Raw genomic sequence first — 13,818 nt, forward strand, 5'->3', positions numbered from 1 at the left:
AAAAAAAAAAAAAAAACGAAAGCAGCCCTTCATTTGCGGTCAAAACACTCGAAACAAATAAAGTTGAAACTTGTCTCCCTTTTTCTTTCTATGTTACAGGCTTACAGTCCGACTGAACCAAAGTATAAACTGCTTTTTATATTTAGATTGCAAGTGTTTGAATTATTATTATTATTATTTTTAGCAAAAAGGGTAGACTTGCAATAAGATAGTAGTTTTTTTATTTTAACGTGTTAAAGTAATGGTTAAGTTATTAAATTTTTTTTTTATAAGCTAATTAAGTTTTTAAGAAAATTGATGATTTAACATGGTATCAGAATCAAATAAGATCCTGAGTTCGAACCTTGACTCTATTATTTACCTCTCATTTCAATTAAATATTTCACGTGTTGGAGTCTCACCTATAAAAAGAAAGTTTAAACTCATACATGAGAATAAGTGTTAAAATAATGATTATGTGATTAAATTTATTTTTTCCTATCAGTTTAAGCTTTTGAAACAACTAACGATTTAACAGATCGATAGCTATAATAATATTTATCTATTAGGATTTTAACAGGAGGGGCCTAGATGGTCTACAAAGCAGAGGATCACAAGCGCTCCTTTAAATTGGTTGACCTCGACCCGCCAGGACGGTTTATATTAATAAGATATGAAAATTTTGATTGTGGGAGTCAAATTTATCTCTTAACATTTACCAAACCATTTTGAGATTAACCTGAGACCACTGAACCAGTACTTTTAATGGTGCAGTGTATGAATTTGATTGCATTGCAAAGTAGTTTATAATTTTCCTTGAATAATTGCATGAATAATCAGAAAAGAATGAGATAATCAAACTAAATTAATATGCTACAATGGTGTCACAAGATACAAGTAAACCAATAGAATTATGAGTAATTCAATTTAATAGACGGTTATACGATTATTATACCATTATATGAAAGTAAAAATCAACCTTTAGAGTTTAGATGAACAACGGTTTGTAAAAAATAAAAATTATGACTAATTTACATTGCTACATCATTCCAATTATATGGTATTGGTGTAACAATCTACGAAATAGCTAGCAAGAATTGTACACAAAAACAATCCCAACATTAAGGAGGGACAAAAAAGCAATTCCAAATAAAAGAAAAAAAAAAAAAAAAAAAAAAAAAAAAAAGGTAGATCAATGAAAAGGATATATAACTTCCCACTTTTATGAAAGAATATATGCTACCTTATTAATTATGCCAACAAAAAAAAAAACGTGATTCCCTTTGTAACATTCTGGTCATTGTCGGCTGGTTTAAATGGGCTGTCATATACCAAAGAGCCAATTTGGTGGCATTTCTATATTTTTCATCAACTGACTGCTTCAAAGTTTACAAAATGCATTAAGGTTAGCATGATGTTGCTTGGAAGGCCACTAAGGTTGTGTCCCCTAAGTAATTTCAAAACTTATTATTATTATTATTAATTAAATTGATAAGGATTTCAATATATACCATCGATTTTTTTTTTTTTTTTTTTTTGTTATGATTTTATTGTGTGGTAGTGATGGAAGTAGAAATAGTGATGATAAGTGATGATGAGTGTCAATAGGGACGGTGATGGTGGTGACAACAATATTAGCAATAATGGTAAAGATGAGAACATAAATTAAGATTAATAATAAATAGAATGAAAATGATCATTTTGATAATAACATCTTCTATTATTAAATCTTAACTTAGGATTTAGGTTTTTTTTTTTCTTCAAAATTTCAGTGAATTTTTAAGCTATTTAAGCCAATTATAAGTAATTGAGTGAGTGTGATGAGAGAGGGGAGTTAGAGCATCTCTATTCTCAAGCAAGGTCAGGTAAAGTACTTGGCGGTGATGCTGGGAGAGAGAGGGTTGGTGAGAATGAATAATATTGAACATTTTTTTTTTTTTTTTTGTTACAGTTGTGAATTACTATAGCAAAAAATGGGTTTTATATTTTCTGAATATACTTCTTGTTAACTGAATATAAACATCATATGGGAATTTTATGCCACCTTTTCTGAGTAAGACCCTTTTGGAGGTGGGATCCTAGTTTTTTTGGGTTATTTTATTTTATTTTATTTTATTTATTTTGAATTTTGAATTTTGCAAAATATTTTTGAATTTTTACACATTTTGATAAGACTCCTAAAATTTAAAAAACTCTCAATTTCACCCTTCAAACTTTTAATTTAATGCAGTCTACCGCCTTTGTTAGGATTTGGCATTAAATCCTAACGGAGGCTATGAAAAATATCAAAATACTCTCCAATTTTTGTTTTCTTAAAAAAATTGGGTAAATTTAAAATTTTATAAAAATTTCATGGGTATAAAGGTCATTTTATCATTTTTATCGCCTGTTCTAACGTTCAATGGGGGAGATTGCATCAAATTAAAAATTCGATGGATGAGATTAAGAGTTTTTGAACGTGGATGGTCATGTTAAAACGCGTGGAAGTTCAAGATAACTTTGTGAAGTTTTATTTTTTATTTTATTTTTATTTTTATGGAATGATCCTCTTGGGCTATTTATATCCATATCAAATATGGAATCAATTTGGGGCCTTAATGGATTGAAGACTCATTGCGAGAGTCCATATGTCTGCACAATATAAAATATCGTTATTGATTAGTAAAAATTGTTAATGAAAAAAAAAAAAAAGGTAAGAATAATTTTTTTTTGAAAAAGTGAAAAAGTAAGAATGTTTGGTTTGGAAAAATGAAAATTTTTTGTTTTGTATTAATTTTTTTATTTGAATAGTAATAAAAAGTGATTTATGTGATGTAAAAAGTAAGAAAATATTAAAAAAATGAAAAAAAGGTGAGATGAATAATTTTAAACCAAAACCGTTTATGAATAGAGGATTATCTTTAAGAAAATCTTTATCTTAAATTTTTTCCAACCAAACAAAAAAATAAAATAAAAACATGTTTACTTTTCTACGAAGTGGGAGAAAGTTCAAGCCCTCGACTTTGAAGGCATGCGTAGTTGTTAGTGTGTCCTTTCCCTCACACATGTTTTTAGCACTAAAGTCGGTAAAACAATACATTCAAACTATTGAGTATTGACCATTCTTAATTACTAGCGGCTGCTTTTAGACCTTTGAATTTTCCCCCTTTAATTAAAAAAAGAAAAGACATTTCTGAGTTGATATTGGAAAATGAGAGTTGATACGTCTTTTATGAAAATTTTGACTGGAATAATGACTTCAGAAATTAATATTAGGTCATGTATATTAAAGTGTTTGTTTTCTATTCTTAAAACAAATAAATTAACAAAAAATCAAAACACAAAACACTCTTAAAAATATATATAAAAAAATAAAATATCACCTTTATGTCAAAGCATAAAAAAAAAAAAAATATTAAAAAACCCTCTAAAACACATTAACAAACATAATAAGGGTATGTTTAATTACTAATGGAACTACATTCTGGTTTGAGAATTATTCGATAATTTAATTGGACTTAGGTCCTTAGTTGATCGGATCTTTAGAAAGCGGTAAATTAAGTACTTATATGCATACACATACCCACTGATATATGTTTGTTAAGAAAAATTAGGTCGAATTTGATTGCTAATCATATATTTGATTGAAAACCATCTTGTAACTTAAAACTAATGGCTTGTGAAAGGTCCCTTCGAAGGCCAACGAAGCCGATTCTCATTAGGCTACGATTGTGACCCAAGAAAACGGCGGATTACTATAATGAGCCTCTTCGGAGGTCTACAAAGAAGCGAGCCTACAGAGGAAGGCTTAACCCGCGAAACCCAACGCTCCCCCGCTAAGCTACCTAGTTGAGCCTGACCTTGCCTCCAGCTTTACCAAACCTACTAAGAGAGGAGCAAGCACCATTCCCTCCAATTTTACCGTTTGAAAGTATTTTTCAGAAAAGGCAACGCGACATGAGATCCTGCTCAAGATGGTAACCTAGCAAAGTATCTCACCCCAAGAAGGAAAAAAGAAGAGCACCGAAAAAAAAGGTGTCACCTCTGGAAGGAAACTTAGAGGCTATCCTCTCCCCCAATCACGACCCTCACATCAGGATGAGCTGCCTCCCTTTAACCCTAGCTCCAACTGTAAAATTTTTGGCTCGCGAGAGAGAAAGGACATGTGCTACCTATTTATTGTTTAAACTCTTTTGCTAATTAGCTGTTATTCTTGTTATTTTAGATAACTTTGCAACTCTCATAATCTAACGTCTTCTATTGCTAATCCCTTTGTCTTCCTTGCCATACCCAGAATCGAAGGCTACGAGGCGTCACAACTAATCTAACAGGTTGCAAGTATTCAATTACTATGAATAATTAGGTTCACATTTGGATAGTAATTTAACACACTCCAATCTACTTCCCAATAAATATCTACAGCAATTATCGGTCCAAATTATTATTAATTTAATAAAATAATATGATAAATCTTGTATAAAAATAATTAAACTATATGCCCGCCTACTTAAATAATAAGTGACTTTACCTATTCAAATTGCTAAAGAAATTCCAAAAGAAAATTGCCATCCACTTCAACCACTTGGTCCACTTATAACTGCGTCCCAACATGTCGTGAAACAAAAACTGACACGATCAGATGGTCCACAGAAGTCTTCTGAGCTGAAGTTGCAGAGACGCGTTTGCTTTTTGTCGTTTTGGTTTGTTCTTTCCGAACCCAGAGAGAGGCATCTTAGCTCCTTTGCGTCGTTCAAGAGTAGCATCCAGCCACCGGATTCTTTTTCAGTTTTGACATTTCGAAAGGCTACATAGGCTCACTGCCAAAACCAGGAAATTTTTCAGTGTTTTTTACCATGTAATTTTATTATTATTATTATTATTATTATTCATTTTGGTCGGGGAAAAAAGGGTAAAAAACTATCACTTTTCACCGCAATATAAAATTCAAACAATCCCTATAGAGCAGTGTGATGGTGCCCTGTTCTGTTTACCAGTAGAGCTGGAATTTTGTCGTCTATACACTGAAGTCAAATTCAATCACGAAATTTTGAAAGGACTCTTGTCTTCTAAGGGTTACTGAATGGACAATATGCTTATTTCTCAATCTCTCTAATATCAATTAATAATAATAATAAAAATTTAGTATGGGGTTGCTTTCTATTTTTATTTATTTTTTATTTTTATTTTATGTGTTATGTTTATGTGGGTATATGAGGCACATTAATACATTATTACCAAAATTCCTTTGTCTAAAGGTACAGCTGTTTTACTTACAACTTATCATAAAGAAAGAACAAAGGAAAATGACATGTAAAGAAAAAAAACAAAAAACCCATTATTGTAAATGGAAATTTCCAGAAAAATAAAAATAAAAATGAGAGAATCATTAGAGGGGGGTAAACCTTACTATTTGGATGAATAATACTCTCATTTCGTATTCACATTTGCATTATATGGAGGGCAAATTTTAGTAACCGCAAGATCATAGCAGAATCCGCTTTTATACTAACCGCCCATGTCATTGCTTTGCATTTGGTCTCTTTTTGAATATTATTATTATTATTTTTATTTTTAAACTATGAACTTAATTTATATGATTTTTTTTTTTTTTTAAAGGGTATTCCAAGATTGTTTCGAAATTTAATCCCAAAAATTGGATTACGCCCAATTCAAACAATGTTGTTTTATAAGATAAAGCTATATTTTTATATGTAATAGCCGTCTCCACCTATTCATACTCTATCATCCATTACCACATGTGTTGATAGTGGATTTAATATTTACTCACTGAGTTAAAGATTAAAAATTCACTCGTAACCTATGCAGATGGATGGCCGGACATATAATCCTAATTACCCAAAAATGATAGTTAACTTAACCCTATGGGACCATTATTATTATTATTTTTTCTCTTTATAAAAGGAATCATTGTTAATTAAAAAAATGGTTGTTTTTAAGGGAGTAGAACACAAAGGCCGAGCATGGACCCACCACAGGAAGCTTTAGAGCGAAGACATCCTTTGAGTCAAATTTAGAGCTTCTCACATGATTGCTACTATTTGGCCTAATGAAATGCTAGAACAGTAATCCCAATACACTGATATGATTTTTGACCTTGTGATTGATTTTTATTGTAGGGCCCTCTCAAATGGTGTTCACACTAACCCACAAATCTGACTTTTTGTAGACTCTATTTGATGATTTGGTTGCTGGTGCCCCCCATTAATACATAATTTAACTCTTCCTCGGCCTCTAATGGCTACACAAAAGAGACAGACGGGGGGAGGGAAAGGGAGAGGTTTAAAGACCTTTCTCTGATAAGTGATAAGTAAGCATCAGCCTTAGCTTAAAAAAGCACAAAGAAAAGAAGAGAAAAGAAAAGAAAACAAAAGAAAGCAAAAGTCTAGTGAAACACAGATTCCAGAGAGCCTTCTCTCAGGCTTTTGCTGGTTGATTGATGATGGCATATACCCACGATCCCAACAAGAAGACAAACCATAGCCCACCTAACAAACCCCGTAAAACAAGAAAAAGAGAAGAGAATTCCATCACTCTCTACACAATTTTTTTATGGAAAAATAAAAAACAAATGGAAAACTAACCAACAAAAAACTATTCTTTTCTCTCCACTAAACTCAAAAATGACTTCTTCTCTTCCCTCTCTCTCTCTCTCTCTTTCTCTCACTCTAAAAGCTTTAATGACATCTTCTCATATTCCATAATCCATTATTCCTTTCTTGACTCTCTCAAAACCATCCCATAGACACGAAAAACACATACTTTTTCTCTCTCTGAGACTCACAGAGTGTATAGAAACCATGCCTGTGCTTGCAGCAGAGGCCTCATCTATGGGAGAGCAGAAGAAATGGAGGAGACCCAGAAGTCAATTCCACCAACCCATTTCGGAGACAGATCCTCCGAGTCCAAACCCGCAAATCCCTTCCATTATCCAATCTACTCGCTGCAAATCCACCATCTCTTCCTTCCTGCTCTCCACCTTTTCCTCCACCACCACAAACGAAACCACACCCACTACCAATAGTGGCAGCAAGAAAAAGAACAACTTTGCCTCGGCAAAGTTTAGGGGCATGGGGTGCACGGCCTCGGCGTCGCAGCAGGTGTCGGTGCCGGCGGTGATTCGGGGCTCGGCGGACTGGGAGGGCAAGAAGAGTAGGAAGAAGAAGAAGAAGACGAAGATTAAGAACTTTAGCAGCAACAACAACAACAACACTAACAATAAGGACAGGGAGAGTAATAAGACCCATCATGGAGGAGTGGGAGATGGGTCTAATTCTCTGAATTGTATGGATGTTCAAGATGTTTGGTGTGGTCCCGGAATTGGGTTTTCGCCGGAGGATTGCGTAGTGGCGAGGAGGAATGCGTCCTCTGGAAGGGGCAAGATTGATGGGGAGAAGATGAGTCATAGGGAGGTACCATTCTTATCATCCTCATTCTCTCTCTCTCTCTCTCTCTCTCTCTCTTTCTTATAACAATAGGTGTGGATGCTGAATTTTATAGGATATAGATATTTGTGATTCCCTATTATTTATTTTCTGTATGTGTAGTTTTTTTTTTTTTTTTTGGGTGGGGATTGGATATCCCTTTTTTGGGTTTTTGGTGTCGATTTTGTAAACTGAATTGGCTATTCCTTAGGTGCCTGATCTGGGTTTGCTGCATAAATGGTGGTCTTGATCATTATGCTGTTTAATCTAGATTGCTTCTTTGTTTTTTGGTATGTTAATTTAGCTGTCTACATCCACTAGTGTTTCTTTGCTTCCTATTCTGAAGAAAATAATTGAAAAGAAAAGAAAAAGAACACACCTTTGTGGCCGAACTCAATCATCCAAATGAAGGGACTTTTTTATATATACAAAACCCATATTTTTTTAACCAACAGCGGCCTGGGAGTCGCCTACTGTAAATACTCCTGAATTGACAAATTATTCAGTCTTTGCAATAAAATTGCCTTGAGATTTTTTTTGTCCCCGAATTCTAGGGTTAATCCTTATAGATTCAAGGGTTTATCACTTTGCTGCGCCAATCTCGGTTCTTTTGGAAGTCCATTTTTTAATTTAATATTTGTTCTTTCTTATACGTTTGTTCTGTTCACCAATAAATTTAGTGGCTGCCTATTTGTTAGTGAAACATTTTAGTCGGGGTTTCTTGAATTTTTTTAAGGGCACCCTTCTTTTCTTCTTCAAATATTTTTAGCAATTTCATATTCCTCAGCGGGTCTTACTTTGTGTAGGAAAACTTTTCTTCCTTGTTATATGGAACTTTGTGATGTTTTCGTTGTTTAGTAGTTGCCTTGACCTATATGTTATTGTCTCTGTCAGTTACTTATCAAAAAAAAAAAATGTTATTGTCTCTGTCAGTGTGATGTTCATGCAATTAAGTTACTATTATTTTCTTTTTTGTATTTTTTGGGGCAATGCGTGTACGTATGAAAGTTGCATAGTTATAGACGCAAACTGTATTCTTTCTTTAAGTTTTTGTTTGTGCCACGCGTTATGTTAAGACCCCACCTAAATTTGTTTATTAGTTGCCTTGAACTTTATGATAATCGCTTCAGTGGTTGAGTTAGAGCAGGGCATTCTATTATTTTCTCTATAAATTTGTTTATTCATGAGTTGAAGATATGCTTTTTATCAAATGGTTTCTTTTAAGTTTCTCCATGTTGGGTTTGTTTTGATTTTGCTTGGTTGCGCTTCATCAATCTTTGCAGCGTCCTTTCTCAAGGCGAGCAGTGAACCCTGAACCTATATCATTTCTGGATTCTGACTCTGACTATGTACCTACGCTCCATGGTTCGGAAGTATTTGGAACTAGGTATTACCGGCATGCTCGCCATCCTTCTCCCGAGGGCCTTGCTGAGGTCTGTCCATGATCCATATATAGTTCTTTTTAATATGATTCTTGGGGGTGTTGATTTTTGTTTACTCTACCTATCACACTCACACTCTCGTGAGCCTTACTTTTTGAGTTGATACAATTGGCACAGCTTAATTTTGATAGTTTGGGATATTGTTGCAAGTAGTTACTTCAATTAAATTCTATGCGGTTATTGTTATTGTTTTGGCAGGTAAACTGTACAGCTTTGATAGTTTGGGTTTTACATGAGGGTAAATATCTATAAAACAAATGTATTTTAGTGGTTTAATTGTTAATCACTTATTTGTGAGCAGAATCTCACCAGAAGTTGCTTAACCTAAGTTAGAGATGTTGCTGTTTAATCCACACCAGCATCTGCCTTCTCATGGAAAGCTCTTTACATGTGATTTCTTTTGAATTATATTATTTGCTGAAAGAGCAGCTCTCCAAGTTGATTATTATTATAATTCTTGGGGATGCTGGTTTATATTTTATTCTTGTCATACTATCTCTTCTCTCTCTCTCTCATGCTTTGCTTATTCAAGTTGATAAAGAATTGGTACAGCTGAATTATTGTAGTTTGGAATATTGTTGTTAGTAGTCAGTTTCCGGTATACAGTCCATGTAGTTGTTGGGTTTAATTTTGGCAGGTAAGTTGTGCAACTTTGATTTATATATAATGAGTTCCCAAGTATATAGAACTTGAGTGTATGTAGCTATCTAAGTTGGTTTAGTGGATAAATTGTTTATCTATTTTTTCAATATTCCAGTAAAAATTCACCAGAAGATGCATGTAAATTGTAGATGCTGTGTTATTTTTGCCTGCATACACCTCATGCAAAGCTCTTTAGATGTGATACTTTTGAAAATTTTTATTTTTTCAAAAAGCACCCCCTGCAGTTTATCACCACCATATTTATTAGTTTCTCTTGAATTCAATCTTGATGCACTTTATCAGCTTCCATCAAATAAATGCCTTTTGCACCATAGACTCCCAGGAAGCTTGTAAAATTTGATTGATATTTTATTATCTATAGGAAAATAAATGGTATCAAAGCCCTCCTCCCCAAAATGGAAAAAGAAAAAGTAGGGGATATCACTTGTCAATACAAACAAAAAGAAGAATGTGCTGAGAAGTAAGCCCTAGAGTTGGTTCGCCCTTTGGATAATATCTTCCTAGGTTATTTATGGACTTCTTGTATCATGGACTTTTTTGATCTCCAATGTACTATGATGATAATATACGTCTTTTCACAAGTTAATGCTAAAACTTTGTTAGAGTAAACCTGGTTGTGACATACATTGGACTCAAGCTTTGTGAAGGAAATGATTCCAAACACAAGCAGTCTGTTTTCTTTTTTCTGTTTTTTTTGGGGGGGGGGACTTCACTTAGCCCTAGCGCTTTTGCAATCTTTCCCCTAAACTTAAAAAACTCTCAATTTAGTGTATCAAACTTTAAAAAATTGCAATGTTACCATTCCGTTCGAGTTTTTTGTTAAGTCCTAATGGAGGACTCTAAAATACTCAAAATACCCCTGTTTAAAATTAAAAAGTAAAAAATTTGCCATTGGGCTGACCCAGCCAAGCCTTGGGTTCCATTTTTTTTTTTTTTTTTTTATAGAATTTTTTAATTATTTAAAAGTACAGGAGTATAAGAAATATTTCTCATATACTTTGTTTGAGCTAACCCCAAACCCTAACGGTGGGGTGACATTGTAAATTTTTTATAGTTTGATACACTAAATTGAGAGTTTTCAAAGTTTAGGGGGATGATTGCAAAAGCGCTGAAAGTTCAGGAGGGTTAAATGAAGTTTTCCCAATTTTTGTCTTCAGTGAGCTATTAGGATATAATAGTTTCACAAGTGATAGAAATGTCTATGTCTAGTTTGATAAACTGACGATACTGATATTTTATTTTAGAATAAAATCCTGAGAAATTGTATGAGGTACAAATTGAGAGTTGGGCAAAGAATTTGGCTTATAGGATGAATCTGATCATCATCTTGAGGTATATCATGTATGAAAAGGGAATTTATTACATATCCTTAAAACCGAGTTGACTAATTGGTTTCCTGTCTATAGTGAACGTTTTAGGTCTTATGGTGGTTTTAACACAATATCATCACTGGAAAAGAGATAAGGAGAAGGATTTCCTTGGATATATACAAAATGCATATAATGCTTTTTGGTGAGATTGGTTACTGGCTTATGTTAAATATTCATATCATGAAACTAAAGTCTGATAACACATTGCATTGCCAGCTTTCAACTATTTTTTAAATCAGGAATGATCTTCGATATATGATACAACTTGCTATGTCTAATGCCTAAGTGTGAGTAATTGCATATTGTTTTTTCCAATACTATTAACAGAAAGTAGAAATTTTATTTATAACTCAAAACCACATTTCATGTTTGTCTTTAATGCCATCTCGTTGTAGTGTTTGACTCAATAAAATTTGTGTTAGCAGTTTGAGATGCGAAAGTTTATTATATTCATTCATTGTATGCTTTTAGTTACCAATGTTGTTTCCATTGGTAATGATCATGCACATAAATCTTATAAATTAGCTAAGAGATGAATTTATTAGGAGACGATGGTCAATTGGAACTAGTAGTTTGTCCTTAAAATTAGAATCAGAATAAACTTTGCTTCATAAGTAGGTTTCCTGTTTAAGTTCTTTTAAGCTCCGCGAGAGATCATGAACTTATCTTTAATTTGTTTCAGTAAACTAATTTGTGTCCCCAGAAGTCTCTAGGATTACTGCTTTCAAAGTGGAAGGAGTTTTTGCATATAACTAGTTGTTGTAGGAGCTTTCCGTCAGAAATTAATTTCCAAGAATAATTCAAAGTAGAGTTGTTGTTTGTCCTAGTTGCACATGTATGCGAATTTGAAGAAGTAATTCTGGTTATGAAATTTTTCATTTTATTTTTTTGCATAAAAAACATTGAATATAAAAAGTGATAGTGGCATTCAGTTTGAATGTGTGAAGATGATCCTGGTTAAGGACAATTATGAATTTAAGTCAGCAATATGTTTTTTTAAGTGGCATATGTGTTTGTCATTATGTCTAAAATGATCTGGGAGGCTTAGCCAGTTGTTTTTCTCATTATTGAATAGTTTTGGTGTTTGGTAGAAATTATTAATAAACAACTTTACCTGATAGCAGCGGATTAAGGATGTGCTCGACTGAAAGTATGACTTGGATCTTTTATCGTGTCACTGAAACTGATAGTAAAGAGGCATTTTTGTAAATAATATTGCTTTGTCACTGCCATAAGTAGCTTGAATGCGTTGAATGTAATGGAGGTTATTTTTTTGGTTCAATTCTATAGATGGATTGGTTCTCCATCATAGGTAAACCCATTGTACCTGTTATGGTGTCTGTATATATCTTGTTCTATCTCTCTTTGCTATAGAGTTATATAAATTGTTACTCTTTAGGCTCAGATTAAAATTATGGCTTCTAATGAATATAACACGTATTTTTGTGAAGTAATAAATTTATGAGGTGAAACTTCACCTTATATGTAACCGTACTAGGGCCAAGACTTGTATTTAAATCAGTGCTGGATGGTGCAGATTATGATGCTCCAAAATAGTCTGATAATGGGGGGAAGATTTGACATACAAGATCGATATAGAGACCTGAGACTTGATGTAGATAATATGACATATGAGGTGTGTTGTTTTTCTCTTATAAACTCCATCTTCAATTTATGTCCTTTTCCCCTTGTGCTTTGGCCCCCCCGAATGTTAATAATATCTGTGTCGATTTCATCATGTGCATTCTATCATGATTCCCAGGAATTGCTTGAGCTCGGCGAGAGAATCGGCTATGTGAGCACTGGATTAAAAGAAGAGGAAATAGGCCGTTGCCTCAGGAAAACTAAGCTCTCACTTATAAATGATCTATCAGCACATTTATCTAAGCAAGTAGATAGAAAGTGCAGCATTTGTCAGGTTAGTTTTGTAATAACTTGTCCGTTTTCGATTCTTGTTCTTCTCCATTGAATCCATCTCAAATCATATTTGTCCATATAGGAGGAATATGAAGCAGATGATGAGATGGGTAAGCTGGATTGTGGACACGGCTATCACATACAATGTATACAACAATGGCTTGGACAGAAAAATTGTTGCCCTGTCTGTAAGGCTGAAGTGCTGGCTTGATGCTAAGAATGGTGACAGACTAGTTGCAACTTCCTCAATGCCAGAGGCTTTTGGACACTGCTTCTCTTTTTACCCTCTCTATGGTGTATAGATTTCATTTCCTCCAATACATGATCCAGAATTGATTCTTTGGTGTGAAGCTTCGGCCCCCCCCTATTTGCTTGTTTTGATACAATGGGCTTCTTTGGGCGATTTAGCAGTTCCATGTTAATTGAAATTATCTGGAATTTAATACGGATCATTAATATCATATCTTAGGTTACACATTTTTTTGTTGTTCTATGCTTGAGTTGCAATGCCTTATGCTCAATTCTGTTGTTTTCGAATGCAAAAGAAGTGGTTTATATAGGATGTGGCTTAATATATGAAAGCTTTCTCTGATGAGATTGTAATTCAAGTGAAGATTACTAATTATTATCCAAGGAATTGGCAGTTTCTAGGAGGTAGGAAAGATTGGTGTCAAATTATTATCCAAGGAGTGGTTCATATAGGGACAAAAAGTGATGGTGAAATCTCATAGTGGGTAGTTTCTAGGAAGTAGGAATGATTGCTGTCAATATATTATGAGATGGTGTCTGATTGTGATTGTCGTCTAGGCATGCCTGATTGTGACTGCCTTTGAAAATATGCACATATACACACTCTCGTGAATTCAATCAAGTCAACGAAAATAACAGTGCTTTTAGGAAGGAAAACACAAGCTTTGATTGAGAAATTATCTCTTGGGGCCTTGGACTCTCAAAGAACCAAGAAAAGAGCCCCATTTTCTTCCTCCCTCTTCTCCCCTGCACTCTTTCTCTCTCTCTCCCTTGCAT

At 33.8% G+C, this 13,818-nt stretch overlaps 1 protein-coding gene across 1 annotated transcript; it reads left to right on the forward strand.

Moving 5' to 3' along the window:
- The first annotated feature begins 6,404 nt into the window (after nt 1-6,404).
- Nucleotides 6,405-13,283, forward strand: LOC132184179 (uncharacterized). Its single transcript, XM_059597705.1, has 5 exons — nt 6,405-7,388; nt 8,684-8,833; nt 12,413-12,511; nt 12,638-12,793; nt 12,875-13,283. Exons 1-5 carry the CDS (start codon nt 6,777-6,779, stop codon nt 13,001-13,003), a joined length of 1,146 nt encoding a protein of 381 aa, XP_059453688.1. The 5' UTR covers nt 6,405-6,776; the 3' UTR covers nt 13,004-13,283.
- The last annotated feature ends 535 nt before the right edge of the window (nt 13,284-13,818 follow it).

This window comes from Corylus avellana, chromosome ca6 (assembly GCF_901000735.1).
Source record: "Corylus avellana chromosome ca6, CavTom2PMs-1.0".
Lineage (NCBI taxonomy): Eukaryota > Viridiplantae > Streptophyta > Magnoliopsida > Fagales > Betulaceae > Corylus > Corylus avellana.

Bases quoted from the DNA above. Each gene is read 5' to 3' on its own strand.
- LOC132184179 (XM_059597705.1), top strand. From the start codon at position 6,777: ATGCCTGTGCTTGCAGCAGAGGCCTCATCTATGGGAGAGCAGAAGAAA. The intron at 7,389-8,683 runs GTACCATTCTTA...CAATCTTTGCAG, and splicing joins AGAAGATGAGTCATAGGGAG to CGTCCTTTCTCAAGGCGAGC. The intron at 12,794-12,874 runs GTTAGTTTTGTA...TTGTCCATATAG, and splicing joins GAAAGTGCAGCATTTGTCAG to GAGGAATATGAAGCAGATGA.